This window comes from Chenopodium album, chromosome 10 (genome assembly GCF_948465745.1).
Source record: "Chenopodium album chromosome 10, dcCheAlbu1.1, whole genome shotgun sequence".
Taxonomy (NCBI): Eukaryota; Viridiplantae; Streptophyta; class Magnoliopsida; order Caryophyllales; family Amaranthaceae; genus Chenopodium; species Chenopodium album.
Window position 1 is genome coordinate 7,586,460 of NC_137843.1, and position 21,020 is coordinate 7,607,479.

General features: G+C 31.8%; 2 protein-coding genes and 1 pseudogene across 2 annotated transcripts; 1 reads left to right on the plus strand and 2 right to left on the minus strand.

The window, feature by feature from the left end:
* Positions 1 to 11,801: 11,801 nt before the first annotated feature.
* LOC145564696 (uncharacterized) lies at positions 11,802 to 12,296 on the minus strand. The gene has a single exon (XM_081624928.1). It carries the CDS (start codon positions 12,294 to 12,296, stop codon positions 11,802 to 11,804), a length of 495 nt encoding a protein of 164 aa, XP_081481054.1.
* A 544-nt stretch (positions 12,297 to 12,840) lies between these two features.
* Positions 12,841 to 15,094, minus strand: LOC145563362 (uncharacterized). The gene is made up of 3 exons (XM_081623807.1): positions 14,841 to 15,094; positions 14,200 to 14,654; positions 12,841 to 13,695 (listed from the first exon to the last, which is right to left on the minus strand). The coding sequence occupies exons 1-3, from the start codon at positions 14,935 to 14,937 to the stop codon at positions 13,153 to 13,155; spliced, it is 1,095 nt and encodes a 364-aa protein (XP_081479933.1). The 5' UTR covers positions 14,938 to 15,094; the 3' UTR covers positions 12,841 to 13,152.
* A 1,495-nt stretch (positions 15,095 to 16,589) lies between these two features.
* On the plus strand, positions 16,590 to 19,364 carry LOC145564697 (cytosolic sulfotransferase 5 pseudogene; annotated as a pseudogene).
* Positions 19,365 to 21,020: the final 1,656 nt, after the last annotated feature.

The window sequence follows — 21,020 nt, forward strand, 5'->3', positions numbered from 1 at the left end:
CTACTTTTTGTGTCAATTCATACTTTTTTTTTTGTAAAGCAGTTTCAATCACCAATAATTTTTTTTTAAGGGCAACAATCACCAATATCTAACTCTTTTTTAAGTTTTTGTTTTTCAATCACCACGTTATTTTTTGGGACAAGATGGTGAAAACACTCTTGAATATGATAAACTTGTAAGAAATAATACCAGAGTATGGAATATTGGAGTGGAATTCTTAATAGTTGGCTTATTAATTATTACTTATTAGCAATATATAACTTGCCTATAACTTGCCTTTTTTTTCCAATAGAAGATTGATGAAGTTTTCAAATTTTAAAAGAAAAATAATAATTGTAGCACAATTTAAATTTGTAAGTAGTTACAAATAATCAATCATGAAAATTTAATTTTCTTTTTTAACTGTTGATAAAAAGAATATGCAATCGATTTCTTCTATAAAAAAAAGTTATAATTATTATTAACCAAATATAATTATTATTAACCAATGAATAATATTCCGAGATAACAAACAAAACTCAACTATCAATACATAAATTAACCAGATTACAACTTTCGCTACTTATTATAATTTTAATCTAGCAGTATTAAATTACATCTCTGAAATCTTGAATTAACCATTTATAAATTAATTCCACCTATTGAAACTAACCTTAATATTAATTCTCATCTGTCGTATCTCAAATCAATATTGTGTAACTCATACAATTTAACATGCGCAAATCTAATTGAATAGCATTATAGCAATCAATAGGAAATTACCTAAAACATTAACAAGCAAAAATAATAAATCATCCCTTCATATTATTCATGAATCCCCAAATCCCTAGATATAAAAACTACTCTTGTATAGTTAAAACTAAACAAAACGAAAATTAAACATAACAATAATAATAAAACTAAAGTAAAACAATAAAAGAAACAAATTAAAAATTTAGAGCTTGTTTGGCAATAGTTTTTGTTTTCAGTTTTTTGTTTTTTTTTAAAACAAAAAACCAAAAACAAGAAACAAAAAAAAGGAGTTTTCACTTTTTTGTTGTCAGTTTTCAAAATTATCAGTTTAACTAATTTTGATTCATTACATGACATATATCATACTATTTTGAAAAACAAAAAACCAAAAACAGAATACCACAACGATGTCCAACGAACCCTTAACTATTAACTAATGAAAACTAAATTAAAGATAATAAAAGAAAACTAAAACTAAGTTACTAAGCTAACTACCCTCGCAGCTGTAACGTACTTCCCCTTCTATATTGGAAAAGTCAATTGCTTTTCAATACAAAACCCAATTACAACAGAACTAATACTTAGTATAAACTATAGTACCGTTCAAAACAATCTTTAAAAAAAAAAAGAAAAAAAAAAAAAAAAAAAAAAAAAAGCAAATAAAACTAAACTAGATAAAAGAATTTGGATGCAACATTAAACCAACACAACCCTAGTGCAAATTTTACCCTACACCACTAGGTACTGCTTCCTACACCCCCTTATATACGTTGTCGTATTATAAACCATCCAACATCTCCAGATTATCTCCTTTCCTTGTATTCATCTTTCTCTCTCCTCTCTCCTCTCCCCTTTTCGTTCGCCGTTGGTAACTGATTATTCTCATAAATACTTCCGCCGCAAGCTTCGTCAATGTTAATAGCAGTCTCTTAATTAGCAACAACAATTATAAGTGTGTAAGCATAATCTACAACAAAGATTATTATGAGCAAATTCAATCAATTATTTATACTTTATATAAAATTAGTTTTATATTGAGAACTGAGAGAATTTTACAGGTTATAAAGTATTTATCCTTTTTTCCCAATATTTGATTTTGTATTTTTGCTATTATGTATATTAATTTATTGATTGATGATTGCGCTGAAATTTGGTGAAAGTATTGGATAAATTTTGAGTAATGGATTGACTAGAAGTCTAGAAGTATCGTGCATTTAATATTATTCAAATTGAAGAGATATACAGAAGTTTTGATCCTTTTATGTTATTCAGCTTTGAATATTAATGTTCGTTTTTATATGTGTAAATATTCGTGTTTGTATCAATAGATATTCATTTTTGTTTATAAAAAGTATTTTATTCAAATTTATGTTTTTAACTTTTTATAGGTTTTTTTCTAGATGTTTTTTGTTTCATTAATTTTAAATGAATATGTATGTTATGAAATAGAGTTATGTATGTCCATTATGTTTTTGTAACTCCCTAATTTTATTAGTTTCCTTTATAACCCCCTTAGACCTTTACTTAATTCCTTTGTAACCCCCTTTTGTCTTTACTTCTTTAATCCTTCATATAATGGTGACTTTACATTCTCTTTAAGAAGTTACTACTTACTACTCACATGTATATATATATGTATGGGCATGACCTAATAAAGAATAGATACGACAATGAAGATTACTCTTTATATCCTTCTTTTATTCTTCCTTTAATTTCATGTATTTTATAACAATGTATTATTTTTAATACTTTTTTGTGTGTGTAAGTGTTCACTATTACATAATGGAATAAACTTCATTAAAAATAACTACTTCATGATATAATGGTGATTAATATGAAAATGAACTTTTAAGTATATGTAAGTATATGTTCATTTTAAAATTAATGCATTTACTTGTTAAAAATGAAATGATCATGAATAAGAATTGAAAATGGACATTTATTAATATTTTAATGAACATTTATATATAATAAAAATTAATTTATCTTTTGAAATTAATAAGCATACAACATGTATACTATGTAAAGAGGGGGTTTAATATATGTTCGTAACTTGTGACCATGGAAATGAACATATTTACCTTTAAAAATGTACATATTTGCGTTTTAAAATGAACATAAGGCGTATATCACATACCAATAGAGAAAACCCGAAGTGAATGAGAAGGCTAGAAAGCCTTGCAACATACCAAATACCATGAAGCTTGGAAAACCGAAAAATTCTTACCAAAACCTTTATCTAGACTAAGAGTTGCCATTACTGAAGAACTCTCTTCAAATCTAGTTCATTTTGTTGATTTATTGGCTTATTGCTCACTTCATATGTTAAAATAACAATTAGGCCATTATCTGAAGGATGCCAATCATGTTTATTTTTTTTTAAAAAAATAATTCAATTCATTAAAAACATGCATATATATATGAAAGAAAATGAATTTACAAGTTTTTTTTTTAAAAAAAATAAAAAATAAACAAATAAATTGAATTTATATATATATATATATATATATATATATATATATATATATATATATATATATCATTTTTTCTTTTTTTGGTTGTCCTACCATGTTGGAACCTCTCATTGGTCCTCTCAGCCCGAGTTAGAGGGCTAGGTACTTTAGGTGGGGGAAGAAAGGTAAGGGAATACCCACCCCCAAAGTGCCACTAGTGGAATTTGATCCCACAATCTTAAGTTTGGATTGTGACCAAGCTATGCTTGATCAAAACGAAAGATCAATTTGAAAATACAATATATCAAATATTGTAGGAATCTTACACACATTACAGGAATTTACATCTTTTTGAAAATACGGTATATCAATTTGTTGTTGCTATAAGGACGATTTTCGTTTAATTCATTTGAATATCTAATTGAAATTGAACAATTGATAACCTTTGCCATTCTTTGCCAATGAACAAACAATACTCCACCCATACTAAACCCAAAATACTTGACTAATCCCGTCATCTAATCACGGGGGAAATCACTACAAAAAATAGATGGAATAGTGAAATTTTTTCTGTGGAGGCGGATGCACCATGCTTGGTGCATCCGGTTTTCTTTAAAAAAAAGGCGGAATGAACATTTAGTTGTTCAATAAAGAACATATAGTTGTTTTGTAAAGAACATATAGCTATTTTATAAAGAACATCAAGTTTTATATGTTTTTTTTGTAAATCTAAAGAACATTTGTAATATTAGTAAAGAACCTTATTCATATAGTAAATGTACATTTGGTATAAATGATCATGTATGTATATAAAAAAAGTACATTTTACTGTATTATAATGTACATTGTATTATATTCTAATGAACATATATGTTATAATGTTGGTTACATGTTTAATGTACATTGTATTATTTGCATCATGTAAGTATATGAAAAAAGAACATTTTACTGTATTTTAATGTACATTGTATTATTTGAATCTATAACTTTTTCTAAAATTGTCTATTTGCTTGCTTTCTTCTTTCAAAATGTATTAATCGGTCGATCTTCTTCAAGAACTTCATTTTATTTCTCATTGCAACAACAAAATAACATCAAAATCGCAATTAATTCCCAATAAAATCAAATATTACAATTTTCAATCAAATTTATAAAAAACAAACACTCAAACTCAAAATAAACAAGTATGAATGTCAAATAAACAAGTATGAATGTCGAATTTGGTCTTACCTTTCTTTTTATTTGTCACCTTGAACAATTTTGGACTCAAAATTTCGAATTTCTTAAAATTTTGCTTGAGGTTTGAGGAATTTAAATGGGTTAAAGTTTTGTTTGGAGAGTGAAAGTGAACTTTTGGTAAAAAAAAAATTAAAATACAAAATACCAAATACAAATAACAAACTTCCAATACAAATACACAATCACTCATAACTAAAAATTCAACTTAAAATTATTGAAGCAAAACTAAGCGAGGAAATATGATAATATCTCAATGAGCCGAGGAAGTAGTATTTTATGTGGCGATCTATCCTCCGATTGAAAGGCTAATACTTTGAAGCATTCTTCAGGCATCCTCCCAATTCAATATCACCTGGGGAGTCTTCACAGGATCTTCTAGGGGAGCACAGGTACACCACAACTATAGCAGCCAACGCGAGTACAATCAGGGCGCCCGAGTCCATGAAACTGGTCTCAATTAAAACCTTTCTTTCTCGATTTTCTTGTTTGCAATTTTTCATAAAATCACAACCAAACTACGTAAAGGTACTACATTAAACACAAATTCAAGCTCAATGTTTGCAAAAATAAAAAATATAACATTTATAAATATATGTATTGAAGTTGTTCAACAAGTGATTATTAGCAAGTTTGACATTGTTTATCCATATTTTTCAAAATAGTTATACACTTATACCAAAAATTTTAATTCAACTCCCACAAGTTTCAACCAAAATTCTAATTTATTTGTGATTATCCATGTTTTTCCCAAAATACTTAAATTAGCGACCAACTGACCTTCCAACAGCTACATCAACAGTTCTTAAAAACAAAAAAAAAAAAAAAAAAAAAAAAAGGAAAATGTCCATACCTTCAATATTTGTAATAAAACATTTGGATTCAGGGACGGTTTGAGAGATAGCCGAAGTAGGATTTTGAGTGAACATCAAGAACCTCGGTTCAACAGAATCAACACCAGGCTCTGGTTCAGACGAAGTAGTCAAAGCAGCTGTTTGTTGCATTGAGATCATTGCTAGTACAATGGTACATAAGAAAAGTTTATTAAGCATTTCTTTGGAGATTGACAAAAGTAGGAAAGTCATTGAACTTATGCAAGAAAATGGACTGAGAAATATGATTATACAAGTATGGCTTCAAGCAGAGGATGTTGGTTTCTTATGTGAGTTAAGAAGAGGAGATTTATAAGATTTGATGCTAGGAAAAAGATGGTAAGGAATAGTTAAAAAAGGAATCGTCCAAGTGATATCATCTTTCTTTCTTTCTTTCTTTCTTTCATGCTTACAAAGCGTGTATCATCAAGGAAAAGTTCATTCTTTTTTTGTTTGGAAAAATATGAGGGTCTGTTCACATTTACTGAACTGAACTGAACTGAACTGATTGGAGTTGAACTGAATCGAACTGATTAGAGCTGAACTGAACTGAGCTGAAATGAATATTTTATGAGAGAGAGAAATTTAGGAGCTGAATTAAACTAAACTGATTGGAGCTGAAGTGAACTAAACTGAACTAAAATTAAGTAAATGTGAATAGGCCCTGAGTATGGCTTTAAAGCAAAGGTTTTTTTGTTTTGTTTTGTGATTTGGTTGATTAATTTTTTAAGACTTAAAAAGTTTTTTTACTAGGAAAAGTATTGGCGCATAGTGCCAATGAAACAAATAAGATGGCAGTTTTGTAAATAATGGGAACATGAGAAAAATCAGTAAAATTTGATGGAAAAAAGTATCACTACATGCATAATGGTACATTAAATGTACCACTGTACAATTATAAGAGAGTTCAATGGCAAAAGCGAAAAGACTAGCAAAGGCGATTCGTTGCAATGTTGCATCTAGGGTTCTGGCTTTAAATCAAGAAAGTTCGAGTTTCAATGAGAATGCTAGTTCTTACTGTTCATATGTTATGATATGAATATACCACACCAATTCCTTATATATGGATGATGAGATTCTATTGATACAGAGCCAATTCCAATAGACTTATTGGAGGGTCCCATTGGCATGCATCTAATAGGAATTGAACTTACGAATTCGCCAATTATGAGTTGGGCGCTTTAACCATTCAGCCGTGGATGCTTAGCGGCCCGGATCCTCGTACATGGTGAATAACCAAATTCTAACTGAAATGAAATCTTTAGGATTAAAGCAACTTACCGATCCAAAAACTTCGTAGTTTGGTAGAACTTTTTTTTTCTTTGCACTTTAGGATCCTCGTATATGCAATGTCAGTCACAAATTCAGAAAATATAATCTAATTAAACCATATTACAAATCAATAATATAAATTAACTTCAACAGTTTCTTCTAGAACATCAATTAAATCCATAACGAATCAATGAAAATACAAAAAATTAAGGAGGTAGAAAATGTCAAAAGATGAAGACATTCACTTTGCTTAAAATGTTTGAACTTATACATAAAACCTTAAATAATGATTAAGGCCGGGCGTGTGTTCTACCACTACAAGAAAAATGTCTTTTCGTAGCGATTATTTCGTAGCGATTTTATATTCGCTACAATATGCAAACATGTTTGTGAAATAATTAAGGAACTCGTATCATTTTACAATCGCCATGGTTTTCCCATATAAAATCGATACGAAAAACATAATAATACATATCCACACTATTTTTACACATTTATATAATTTTGAGAAATCGTATCATTTACAATCGCCACTAAATCCCAAAAATCGATACGAAAAGCCTTTTCAACACTAGATATATAAATATTGTTTGAAATAGAATACATAAAATATGTCATAGCTTATTGGTGAAACATTTACTATAAGAGTTTGAGGTTGCATGTTCGATTCTTATAAAGATCATATGCATGCTTTTTCTTTTTTTTTTTGAAGAAAATGAGTTCAACATTTATAGCGATTGTAATCGCTACAATAATCACCACGATTGGACGTAGTTTTCCGTATCGATTATTGAGGCCAACCCCAGCGATATTGAAAACCACTACTAAAGGCTAAGGCAACGGGGGATATTGTATCGAATGACTATTCGTTGGGAAAGCTTTTTGTTGCAATTACAATCGATACTAAAGGTTAAAATAATCGCTACGAAAAGGTTATTTTCTTGTAGTGTATACTCACCTGATTTTTACTTATAAGAACCTATTCTTCCTCCGTTTTCTTGTACTTACAACACAACCTTTAGACACGCGGTTTTAGGAGGTGATTGGTGATGATAAACGATTTTTTTTAAAAATATAAAATATAATTTTAAGACTAGATTAGAGAAGGGTTATGTATCATGTGTAAAATTATGTTAATTAATTTAGTCGTTTACATTATGTAACCTCGACCTTTAAGTGTGTACCACAAGGCGGTGTTGCAAGTATGTAGAATTGGGTGAATGAGGGATAGCTGGTTAGAGCTCCCCTCCTTGTTCCAGGAGATCTTGGTATTTCTCATCACCTAAAATTTAGAAACAGAGAGTACTTTTTTTTTTTTTTAACATTAAACAGGAAAATGGAAATTTGCCATTTATCCCCTGATTTTATCTTACCATGGAATTTGATTCAAAATTCTACCAAACAAACTCGTTCATATAACAAACTAATATGCACTTCACGTCATTACCATTAACAAAGATGATTAATAAACACAATCAAACTAAACTCTTGGGCATCAATCATTCTTCTTATTCTTCTTCTTGGATAACTACAACTAATTCTGAGTATTACTTTAATTCTACTGCTTTGGATTCTATTTTGTCATTTTGTGCTAAAAATGGTTATGTTAAAGAAGCTCAGATGTTATGAGATGGAACCCTAAATAGTTCTTTTACTCCTTATTGAAATATGCCTTGAATCTGGGCATAGGAGCAGCGATTTAGAGCTCGTGAGGTAGCTCAATCACTTCTTAGAAAACAACCAACAACAATAAATTAATACTTAACCAAATTTCCAGCAATATATAATTAGATTAAAACTCCTTAAAACTTCCTTTAAAACATGTTTTTATGCATAATTAATCAATAGAAATTGAATAGGAACAAAAGCCCCAAATTAATTGATTATTAGAACCCTAAAATCCCAATTTAAATAAATTAAAACCCTAGGTTTATAATTTATAAAATCTGAAAATTATAACAACAATTATAATCTGAAATTATTAGTTTAAAACATCAAAACATGATTTTGATACTAAAAATATAATCTTTATACTACAAAAATCAAAACCCAAAACAATTAAACAATTTTAGACAAAATAAAAAGAAGACAAAGGAGAGAGAGAGTGGAGGAGCAGCCACGGTGGGCCGCTGCTGCTGGAGGGTCGCCGGCGACTGGGCGGCGGCGGTAAGGTGGCGCCGGTGGTGGCAGCGGGCAGCCACAAGGAGGAGGAAAAAGAAAGAAAGAAAAAGGAAAAAGAAAAGAAAAATAAAGGAAAAAAATGAAGAAATAAAATAAAGAGAGAAAGAAAATAAGACTAACCTTTTATGTGGGGAAAATTTTGGGGATGTATGGGGTATTTATACGAGATAGAGTAGTAGGGTAAGTAGGAATATTGGGTTTCATAAAAACAATGGGCCAAAAGAATGAAAGGGACTAGGCTTTATTTGTATTGACATAAGCTAATGATGGTTCATAAAAACCATAATGTAATAAAATAATTTTCCACCCAAAATAATTTGAAACTTTTTAAAATAAAATCCGGAAAAATACAAATAAATATTATTAATAAAATAAATTTTCATTTATAAAATATTTAAAAATACGTGGGATTACAGAGACAATTTGGTTTAACTGGGTCGAGCGAGAGCTCGGTTGCGCGCAAGTCTTGAAGTCGCGTGCGATAGGCGCACGCAAGTGATGCAGTTATTAGTTGCGCGCAGAGAGAGGTAATGAGCATGTCTAATTCGTTTCTTGCCTATTTTCGGGATACATCTATATATACCCGTCAGGGTTACTCCTAGCCGAATAAGTTGAGTGGTTATTCAGAAATCTGAGAGTCTTTTGTGTATTTCTCATCTATGAGATCTGAGAGAGATAACATTAGAAATCTAAGAGACAATCAATCTGTTTCTGTGATTGGTTTCAAATCTGTTCTGAATCTGTAATCTGTATTCCCCAAGATCAATAAAACTATTACTCTCGCCTGCCCGTGGACGTAGCCAACACATTGTTGGTGAACCACGTAAATCTGTGTATGTTTTTCTTGTTAATTTTACATTCAATATCTATTTTTTCTCACATCCGTTATAACACTCCTAGTTTTCATTTAGTTTCATCTATTATTATTTCTTATGCAAAAACTGGTCATTTTAATCTTACCCCTAAGATTTTAACTCAAATTAGGAATAGAAGCTTTAGCCGGTTGCCACAGGTTGATGCAACAGACGTTGAATGATATGATTTCAATGGGTTTTCGAGTCGATTCTGTAACTGGAAATGCTTAAGTAGTTTATTACAGTATGTTTGGTTCTTTGGCAGAAATGGATTTTGCATATGGTAGGTTTAAGAAGTCTAGAAGTCTCCTAGAAGAAGAAGGAATTTGTGGTGCTTTTGGGGAGTTCTTAAGGGATGTGGGTTTAGGTAGGAAGAATGTTGGAATCATTGTGGAACCTTTTGTTGCTTTCTTATGCTGCAAGATTTTCAGCCTGGCCTTATGAAGTTTAACATTAAGGCTTTGGCCAACAGATGTAGTATGGGCCCTTTGCATACCCTGCGTGAAATATTCCACTTGAAAGTAGCGGTGATGAGATTTGAACCCAAGGAACCTGTAATTGCGGGTTAGAAAACATACGCCATGCTTGCTTGAATACAAGGGCTTTGTTGAGGCTATTTATGTTCCTAAGCCCAACACCTCCATCGTACTTGTGTTTTTCCAGAGTAGTAGTTTTCCTCTAGTAAATCGGTCTTCTTCCCATAGATGATGCCCACAAGAATTTGAGCATCAGTGAGGAGATTTTCTTTAAGATTGATTTTGGCATGAGGTAAGCACTTAGAAGGTGGTTGGTCATGGCTACGAGAATGCCATTTATAAGGACTAGTTTCCCAACTTGAGAGAAGTTGAGAAATTTCCAGGAGGAGAGCTTACTTGTGATTTTTTCCACAAGGCCATTGAACGTAGCTGCTGACCTCCCATCTACATCCATGGGGCAACCTAGATATAAGTGCCCATTTGATCCTTATCCTTCACATGACCAAGGGTCTTCCTGAGTATCTTCTTGAATTTATTTGGCATATTTTCTAGAAGATTCGTCAGATCCCCCTGAGATTGCACAAAATTGGTCAAGGCTTTCTTTCATTACCCTGAAATTCTCAATGTTTGCCTTAAGGAAGAACAGTGCATAATCTGCGAAGAAAAGATGTGACAAATAGGGCCTCGACCTTGATACTTTGTTACCGCTTAAAATAGAAGATCGTTGCTGATGATTGAGTTTCCTTGACAAAACATCCATACATAGTATGAAAAGATAGGGTGAGAGAGGGTCGCCTTGTCTGAGACCTGCTTTTGGAATAATCTTCTTTGAGGGTTGTCCATTGATAAGAATACTATAAGTAACCGTGGTAATGCACTGCATTATTCAGTTTATCCAAACTTCCGGGAACTTCATTTTGATGAGGACGTTTTTGACAAGAGCCCAACTTATATTTTTCATATGCTTTATTAAGATCGACCTTAGAAATGCTCTCGAACTTCCCAGACTTTTTTCTAATCTTGTGTAGGCATCTCGTGACCTAGCAGACAACTGTCATTTATTGATCTCCCCGGCACAAACGCATTTTGGTTATCACCAACCAGGTCACCTATGATGCCCCTGAGTCTCTTCACAAGACACTTCGATATGATTTTATATGAAGTGTTGCATAGGCTGATTGGTCTGAATTTCGAGACCAGTTCTGAATTATTCACCTTGGGAATGAGGGCTAGGAATGTTTCATTCATCTCCTTGAGTAAGAATCCCTCTCTGAAAAAAGCAGAACAAGAGTTGAAGACATCGTTGCCAACTGTTTTCCAGTTTTGATGGAAAAAAAGAGGGAGGGACTCCATCAAGTCCCAGCGATTTGTGCCCTTTCATGCTAAAGGCCGCTTGCTTGACTTCAGTTTTTGAGAATTGTTTCATGAGCCAAGCATTGTGTTCATCTGTCGGACTTGGAAAGGTGATCTTCCATTCCTCCCAAACATTATTATTCCACTACCTGCATTAAAAAGCTCATAAAAAAAAGTCAGTAAATAATGAGTGTATATTGCTGTCCTCAGTGATCCAATTTCCCTCTCCATCCTTAATCCTTTATTACTTTTATCTCATTTCTCGATTATCTGGTGGTCGCACATTTATAAAAAAAAGTAGTATTAAGTTCGGAGAGGCTGTCCCATTTGGTCCTTGCCCTTTGCTTCCAATAATTCTGCTTGATTACGGTTTCAGCAAGGATATCCATGAGTTGCTTCAGCCATGGAGGAGATATTCTGATTTTCAGCAATTTCATCGTTTATAGCCCTCCAATCAATATGGTTTTTCTGCTTAAAGTTGAGGCACCAGTGTTTGCAGAGATGAAGGGAGGCTTGGAGTTTTCGTTGGAGAGAAAACATAGCAGAACCATTCTGGGGTTTCTTCCATTTTATATCAATCTCATCTTTGATTTCTTTAAAATTGAGGCACCAAGCTTCTATTTTATAGGGTCTTTTTCTCTTGGTGGCTATTTGAGAAGTGGATATGATGATGGGGCTGTGATTAGAGATTAGGATAGGGAGATTGAGCGTGAAAGCATTCGGAAATAGGGTTCTCCAACTATCATTACCATAGGACCTGTCCAAGGTTTCAAGAATAGTAGCATTGTTATCCCTATTGTTTGTCCAAGTATATCTCATCCCTTGGGAAGGGAGATCTGAGAGTCCACAATCAAGTTTCCAATTCATAAAAGGAATAGCTCCAGGGATTGTTTTATTGCCTCCCAGTTTCTGGCTCGAGTTTTCGGTTTGATTGAAATCCCCTGCTACCAGGATATTTCCCGGGTGAGCCCAGATAATAGCTCTCAAGTGAAGCCAAACAGATTTCCTTTAATATTCTTATAATATATGTTTACTGTTTGTGTATATAAAACTTAACTTACCAAATCAACAACTATAATCTTTTTATAATCTTTTACACCAAATCTTCTGATATTACTGATTGTATTATCATCTTTTGATCAGTAACTTCTGCTACATAGTTATATGTGAACCAGTATAATCAATCATCTTTCGTTCAATAACTTCAGCTTGTATATTAGTATATATCAACATATGAACTACCGGTTGTGTATAAACTCTCTTACCAAATCAACATGTACATTGTTCTATAAACAATATACATACTGTAATGGGTCTTGAAATAGCATGTATACTATTTTACAAACAATAACATGTATACTGTTTTATGCAGAATATCAGTTTCATTAAACAAATCTGCTGTGCAAAATAACAATTCAGAAAGTTTCCCACAATCAATCATAATATAATACAGAATGATTAATTCATATCAATCCACATTATTTTTTGTTTTCCAACTCCTAGAAAATGTTTCATAGCCAAACCCAAAATCAGAGCATTCATCCAGAAAGTTAGCCACTTTCTCAGAAACATGTAAAAAACTAAACAATCCACTTCTCAAATAGCCACCAAGAGAAAAAGACCCTATAAAATAGAAGCTTGGTGCCTCAATTTTAAAGAAATCAAAGATGAGATTGATATAAAATGGAAGAAACCCCAGAATGGTTCTGCTATGTTTTCTCAATCATTCTTCATCCAGAAAACGGACATGCTTCCCTTTTGGAGTTGGCAATCCCTTCAAACGAGGCGCTTCAGTCGAATCAAACTCTTCAAATTCCTCAACCAATTCATCATCACTGTTATAAACAAATCTTTTGTGTTTTCCCATGAATTTTGGCCCCTTTTTCTCTCCTTCCATATTCATATTGTTTATCCCATCACACAATTCATCAAGAAAAGGCACATCATTCTCTGCTTCTCCTTCTTCCTCATCATAATACTCATCATTCGCAGCAACTTCATCAACATCTTGATTCACTTCATCCTCGTCTTCATCGTCACCTTGAGTACTTGCATTCACTTGGATAGACCAAACTGAAGCAGCATCATCATCAAATGAATCCAGTTTGTCTTGGCTTGCTTCACTCTTTACTTGGTAAGTGACCACAGATGAACAGTCTGATTTATCAGAAAATTCCAGAAACAATGCCCTTGATATCATCACATCTTTCTCACAGTCTGTTACATTCTCTTCTTGCTTCTTCTCATCAATTTTCCCACTCACCACCTAAAATCATATAAAATTCAGATTAAAGACCAGAATTTTAAGCAAACCCATTAAAACAAACCAATCTAAATGAACTAATCAAAATATAAATAAATAAATAAACAAATCAAGTAATTTCCATCAGAAATTGACAAGAACCCATATACAACGAAAAAAATTACAAATTACAAACCCCAATACAAGAAATAACAATAGAATCTGATATACATTGAAATTGACAAGAAAACATATTCAAATCCACATTAAACCCCCAGAAAAGTTCAATTTTTTAATTTTATTTTATTTTATTTGCAAACCCAAACAAACCTATTTAATTAATTAATCAATATCAGAACAAAATGAGCATGTAAACCCCATCAAAATTTGGCAAGAACCCAATGAAAAATAATCAATGTCACATTTAAACAGATTTTTTTTTTCCTTCAATATTAAAATCTCCAAAACAAGAATAAACAATAAAATCATTACAACAAATTGACAATAAGAACAAGAAAATGAACATACCAGAGACAATTTGAGTTGATCTTCAATTGGGGGTTCAGAAACAGAGCTCAACAAATCAATTTCCTCAAAAGCAGAGAAATTCAGAACTTGTGGAGTATTCACCGGAGTCGGAGCAACAAGTCCTGCCGGAGAATTAAAGATAGATTTAAACCCGGCATTGCGAACCGGACCGCAGTTTTCGAGACAAAACTTAGATATCTCAGCTTCTTCTTCAACCTTTTGCAACAGATTCTTGACTTGACCTCTGAGCAGAGCTTCCCCTGAACCAGGAGTTTTCTTGCAAGCATTGCTCCTCCTCTGTTTTGAGAAAGATGAAACTGGGGTCCCATTTAAGCCTCCACTTGCTAATCCAACTATTGGGGAATCATTTGTTATATCAATCAAAACAGATCGATCTTGTTTCTTAGTTCTTTGCCTTGATTTTGAGATACTCTTTTCAGATTCTTCAATTTTCTCTGAAAATGCTCGAGATTTCACAAAATTAGTCAAATCGAAATGAATTTACCAAAATTAGAGAAACCCAGAAGATGAATAAATAAAATTAATTGAATTTGTAAAATTGATCAATTGAAAAGGGTTTAATCGCGAAAAAACAAGAACCCAGAAATTAATCGAACCCAGAAAAATTAAACAGAAATTACTTGATGTTTTGTTGTTGTTGTTGCTGGTTGCACTATTTGCTAAAGCAATAGCTTGAGACCTTGTGATTCTCCTGTTTGATGATGAAGGGGTCTCCATTGAATTGGGGGAATAAGAGAATTAAGGTTTTGCAGAAAGTTGAGATTATTGATCGAATTTCAATCGGATTAAAGAGAGAGAAAAGAGAAGAGCGTTGAAGATTGAGAGAAGATGAAGACAAATGAAGAAGAGCCGAAATGAGGAGGTTTTAAAGTGGGGAATTTGACCGTTGGTGTGATAATCTGGATTCAGGATAGAACTAGCCGTTAGGGTTTATGATGATATCATACCTTAATTATTTTGTTATTGTAATATTGGAGTTCATTGGTTGTTGTTGGGCTCCTCTTAAAAAAACCTATGCTTAGTGGCCCAGTTGGAAAGTGGGCCTTTTTATTGATCATTTTTTTTTTCTTTTGCTAATAAATTTTGTTTAATTACTCAATGTGCCTTACTTACACAAATGATCCATTGAAAAATGTTGCAAAATTAAAGCTCATACTTTGTTAGTGAACCAAGTAGTGAATGACCACCCGAGATGTTATAGGGGTTTATGGAAAACATCTCTACCTCTTTTTTTTTTCGAGTCTGAAAAGGTTCGAAATTGTTCAAAAATGAAGGCCATTTCATGCTTTTGGACTCAATTTCGGGGGTTTTGAGACTTTGTGTCGAAAAATCTCGAGTTTATAAGGGATGCATCTCAAGGTGATACAATGTTGTTTGAAATCATATATGACCACATGTCAGGCATATAAAGGCACATTAATTAAGGGAAGTGTGTACGAAAACAACCAAATTGGCTGGTTAGAGGCAAAGTGGATGATTCCAACCACCCAAATGGTCTCACAAGGTGTCATGGAGTCCATGGGAAGAATCTAAATCACTTTTATTTACAAGTCTAAAATTTCAAAAAAAAAAAAAAAAACATCCGAAATTGAAGGCATTAATACATGAAATCGAACCAATTTTTGAGGTTTCAGGACTCAATGTCGAAAAATCTCACAATAGTATGGGGTGCATATCTGGGTCATGTAATATTATTTGGAACTATAAATGACCACTAGTCTGTGATATAAAATCTAATAGTGGCCTTGGGTAAATGAAGAGGAGGCGAGGCATAAGTTGTAAACGAGTAAATTAAGTGTTTAAAGGCAAAATTGACAGTTTCATCCATCCAAATGAACTCGAGTGTTGAAGGTTTATGAGAAGTGCCCGGCTTTTCTCATTCTCTTTCAAATTCAATGTTTTGTTTTGACGGAGATTCGTCAAATCAAAACTTTGTCCGACCAATAAGATCTTTATTTATCAACATATATAAATGATAATAAAAAAAAATAATGATTTTCAGAATCCATAAATTGAAACGATTTCAATAGATACTCGTATGATAATATTCAATGTTATGACTTCGCATATAAAATATAAGTACTGGCCAAAATACTGCAAAAGTCAATTAGAGGTATTTATTTTATAACGCAAGGACTATAAAGTTAAAAATAGCTATTCGGATTTGGATTTGGCCAAAGTCCATTTTATTATACTATTACCTAAATGGATCTTGCTAACGAGCGTTCCAGGACGTTAGATAAAAATGCATGACAAAATTACGCGTCGTTTGGTGTAATTAATGTTAGTTTAATACCTCGGGGGCGCTCATTAGCTTTAGCCTTCATAAATTATGATATTTCAAAGAGGCATGACCTCAGGAGCATACAATGCCACAAACGGTACTAGGTATAATATTAGTTTTGTAGCATTTCTATTATTTTTATTTTTTCCTCATTAGAATTTATAGGTCAAGATGATTTTCTTTTTTTATTAATATAATTATTAGTGAATTGATGTATTTATTGACGATCCTTGGTATCACAACAGATCAACTATTATAGTAAATTAAACCGCAAGATCGCATCTCTCAATTAGAAATCTTGTCAATTTGACATCAAGAGGATAGATATGGCCAAACAATCTTCAATGAATAATGAAAACACAACACCTAACCAAACAAATCAAAGTGAAGAAACAATTTTAGTCGATAAAGAAGAAGTTGAACAACTTAAACAATGCCTTCCTAAGGCAAATTGTATGGGTAGTAACAAGGATCTTTTACCAAAATAGCTAATTTGACAAAATTATTTACCAAAATGGCTAATTATAAAATTTAATTCCCAAACTAGCTAATTTATTAATTTGGAAGGAATTAATTTATCTATTTATTATTTTTCTTTGAACCGGTTTGGTTCAATTCCCTTTATTGATTTTTTTTCATTTGTTTTTTTTTTTTTAATTTTCTTAAAGAATTTTTTTTAAATAAAAGGAAATGTTGACTTTTACCACAAAAAAAAATCAAAAAATTGTTTTTTACCACCAAAACTTCTAAAACTTTTATTTTACCACCAAAAAAAATTCTAAAAATTGTTTTTTACCATCTAACGTCAAGAAAACTGTTAAATCTAACGGTTTTTAAAAAATTTCTTCGAATTTTGTGCGCAAAACATGTTCTTCATAGATTTAGGGGGGCATTTTGGCCCTTCGGATACAATTTGAGGTCAGAATTGACAAAAAAATGATCGAAAATGCCTCATTTTGCGTGTTCACGCAAATCGAGATATTTTTAAACATGCAAAACGAGGTATTTTCAATTATTTTTTGTCACTTCTCACCTCAAATTGGATCCAAATGGCCAAAATGCCCCCAAAACCCCTTAAGAGCATGTGTTTGACACGAAAATTGAAGATTTTAAAAAATTTCGTTAGGTTTTTGACGACAGGTGGTAAAAAACAGTTTTATAAGTTTTGGTGGTAAAAAAAACTTTTTTGATTTTTTTTTGGTGGTAAAAGTCAAAATTTCCTTAATAAAATAAATAAATAAAAAATTTATTAGCCATATATTTAGCTTATTAAAAAAAAAATTTGATTTTTAAAGCGGATTAGTATTAAAGGTCGGATTATTAAAAAATAATCGAAAGGTGGGATTATTTTGGGCGGATGAAGCAAAGGTCGGATTATTCTGGGCAATTTTTCCTATATCTTATTCTAATGCACCTTTTTCTTCCTTTAAGTGCATTAGAAACTTTGGGCCTTTAGACCTTAATTTATTTCTATCTTTATGTGTTAAAAAAAGTTTTTTTTTTTTTTTTTTTTTTTTTTTTTTTTTTTTTTACTTGAAGTTTGGATCAATTTTTGAGTGATTGTTTATTTTGTGTAACTTTTTTAAAAATTGAGGATTGTTGCAAATATACTATGTTGAATGTTATTGTTCAAATTAATGGGATATTTTAAACTAATTAGAAATTCCCAAAGAAAAACAAAGAACCAATTTTTTTTTTAAAAAAAAAAAAACTAATTTTTTTAAAAATAAAACCAGAAAAAGAAAATAAAAAAAAATCCATGAAGTGAACCAAACCAGTTCAAAGGAATATAAGAAATGGATAAATTCCTTCCAACTTAATAAATTAGCTGATTTGAGAATTAAAATTTATAATTAGCCGTTTTGGTAAATACTTTTGTAAAATTACCATTTTGGTAAAAGATCCTAGTAACAAGGTCCAACTAACTCATACAAATTCAAGGTTTTTGGTATCATCTTTCTATATTCTCGAATATTCTCACTTGCCAAAGACACTTCCTAGCTCAAGAAGTCAAGATACCGATCTTGTAGTGGCTAGCTTTCCTAAAACCGGCACCACTTGGTTAAAATCTCTACTCTATTCGATTGTCAATCGAAATGTTCACCCTCTTAGCCAAAGTCCTTTGCTTTCTCACAATCCACATGAACTTGTATATGATTTAGAAACCGGTGTTTATGGTAGTATTAGTACAAAGCTTCCACGCCCTCATCAACTTAACCAACTCCCTTCACCGCGACTTCTCCATTCTCACATGCCTTACGCGTCCCTTCCTAGATCTTTGAAGGCTTCTACTCGTAAGATCTTGTATATAAGCCGAAACCCCTTAGACACCCTTGTGTCACATTGGCATTTTTATCCAAATATATTAAAGAGAGTAACCAAAGATGAAAATTTCCAACCCCCTAGCATTGAAGATTACTTTGAGGACTTTTGCCAAGGTAATGTTTTATATGGACCATTTTTTGAGCACGTACTTGGATACTGGAAGCAGAGTTTAGAACAACCTAATAGGGTGTTGTTTTTGAAATACGAGGATTTGAAGGAGAATCTTAATTTTTATTTGAAGAAGTTGGCTGAATTTGTTGGTATGCCATTTTCTCACCAAGAGGAAAGCGAAGGTGTAATTAAAGATATAATAGAGATGTGTAGTATTCACAATCTTAAAAAACTCGAGGTTAACAAGAGTGGTTCACTTGATAAATTTATGGAAAACAAGATGTTGTTTAGGGACGGGGTAGTTGGAGGGTGGACTCGTTATCTCACCGATTCCATGGCGGGAAGAATGAAGAAATTGATAGAACAAAAACTTGAAGGTTTTGGATTGTCCTTTAAATTGCATCCTTGATAAATCAATACTATGTACATATTATACGTGTAATGTACACTATGAAGTTTAATTTGGTGTAATTTATTTTATTTTGAATTATGTTGGTTTTGAACCTTTTTATCCACCGTATGTATTTCATTATTATATGTAACATTTGCTTTAATTATACCACTATTAGTCTACTACATTGTATTAACTAAGCATGTTTGGTGGAAATGATGAGAAAGTTGATCGATCACCTTGTGACTTTACTGATTTAAGGTCATATATTCGAGCCCTATCATCTACATATGCTTGAGGGCAGTATCATTCCCTTACAAATCATCAACTTTTCATAATATTAACATAACATAGTTAAAGAATTCAAGGAGACGTAGAGACCACAAACTCTAGTCAAATTTGATTACGTGTCGGGGGACCTATCCAATTATTCCTACTTGCTAGCTAGGGCCTAGGTAGTCCTCTAATCCTAGGCAAGATAAATCTAGTAGCTCTGGCGTGTTGTTTGAGCATCATACAGACGAACCAAGGTATGTTGATCAGATCAATTTGTGTGAAATTTTAATTTTAAAGGTATATAATACCATTGAAGTCTTAATGGTACTATCAGATATCATATTAGTATAATTGAAATGTACTTGGTCCATAAAAATGTTATAATACCATTATACTATCTAATAATACTATTTTTTTCATCGTGAGAGGAGATCTAACCACTCGAACTACCTCCCACTCTCATTAAAGGCGCATACGGAGTATTATTAGCTACCTCCCAAAATCTTTATTATCTCATTAAAAGTTCATACGGAATACTCGTATTATTTACAAAAATTGTCATAATATTTGTTTCTTGGTACAACACAAGTATGTACCAAATCCAATACTTGGCGAGATAAATCTTCCACTACTCTTATTTCCAGTAATTAAGGGTCTGTTCTCATTGACTAAACTCAGTTGAACTGAACTGAACTGAACTTATTAGAGCTGAACTGAACTGAACTGAATATTTTATAAGAGAAAGAAATTAGGAACTGAACTAAACTGAAGTTATTAGACCTGAACTAAAGTAAACTGAACTGAAAATAATCGTATGAGAACAGCCCCTAAGTGTCCTTTACTACTTCCCCAAGGATATCTCTTTCGAGATTCCATTTTCAATCATTAACTAGATAATCTCAAACATGCAATGAAAAAAGGCAAATGGCATGAAAAATGATATGAAAAGTAGAACTTCCTAAAATTAAGAAATTTTAGTATGTTTTGTTTACAAAAACACAAGAAGAAAAGTTCGATTACCATACAATGAATTGAAGTTGCCTATCCACCCTATTAAACACTACTCTGTAATCTGTACTCCATTCTAATTCTCATGTTTAACCAAACCAAATAACATTATTCTATTTTAGAACATGTATATGTGCAAAATACCTTCTTTGTAAGATATTTTATTTTTTATGCTCGACAAACTATCTATTTATTAACCTATACTAAAAACAAATTCTTCCATAACACTTGTCATTACCTTGTAAATTTAATTTAATTTTTTATTTTTATATTTTTTTTTTTGCAAAATCTTTTAGTAAATTATTTATACCTTATGTATTTTCTTTCTCGTTTGACAATTATCAAATAAAATATTTCTGATATCTTTTACTATACTTTATATTTTGTGATATTATTGTTAAATAT

What these genes read in the sequence shown, in the direction of transcription:
- LOC145563362 (XM_081623807.1), bottom strand. Translation starts at nt 14,937, where the DNA reads ATGGAGACCCCTTCATCATCAAACAGGAGAATCACAAGGTCTCAAGCT. An exon ending in CAACAACAACAAAACATCAA is followed by an intron (nt 14,655 to 14,840) that starts GTAATTTCTGTT and finishes GAGCATTTTCAG; the next exon opens with AGAAAATTGAAGAATCTGAA. An exon ending in ATCAACTCAAATTGTCTCTG is followed by an intron (nt 13,696 to 14,199) that starts GTATGTTCATTT and finishes ATATGATTTTAG; the next exon opens with GTGGTGAGTGGGAAAATTGA.
- LOC145564696 (XM_081624928.1), bottom strand. Translation starts at nt 12,296, where the DNA reads ATGAATTGGAAACTTGATTGTGGACTCTCAGATCTCCCTTCCCAAGGG.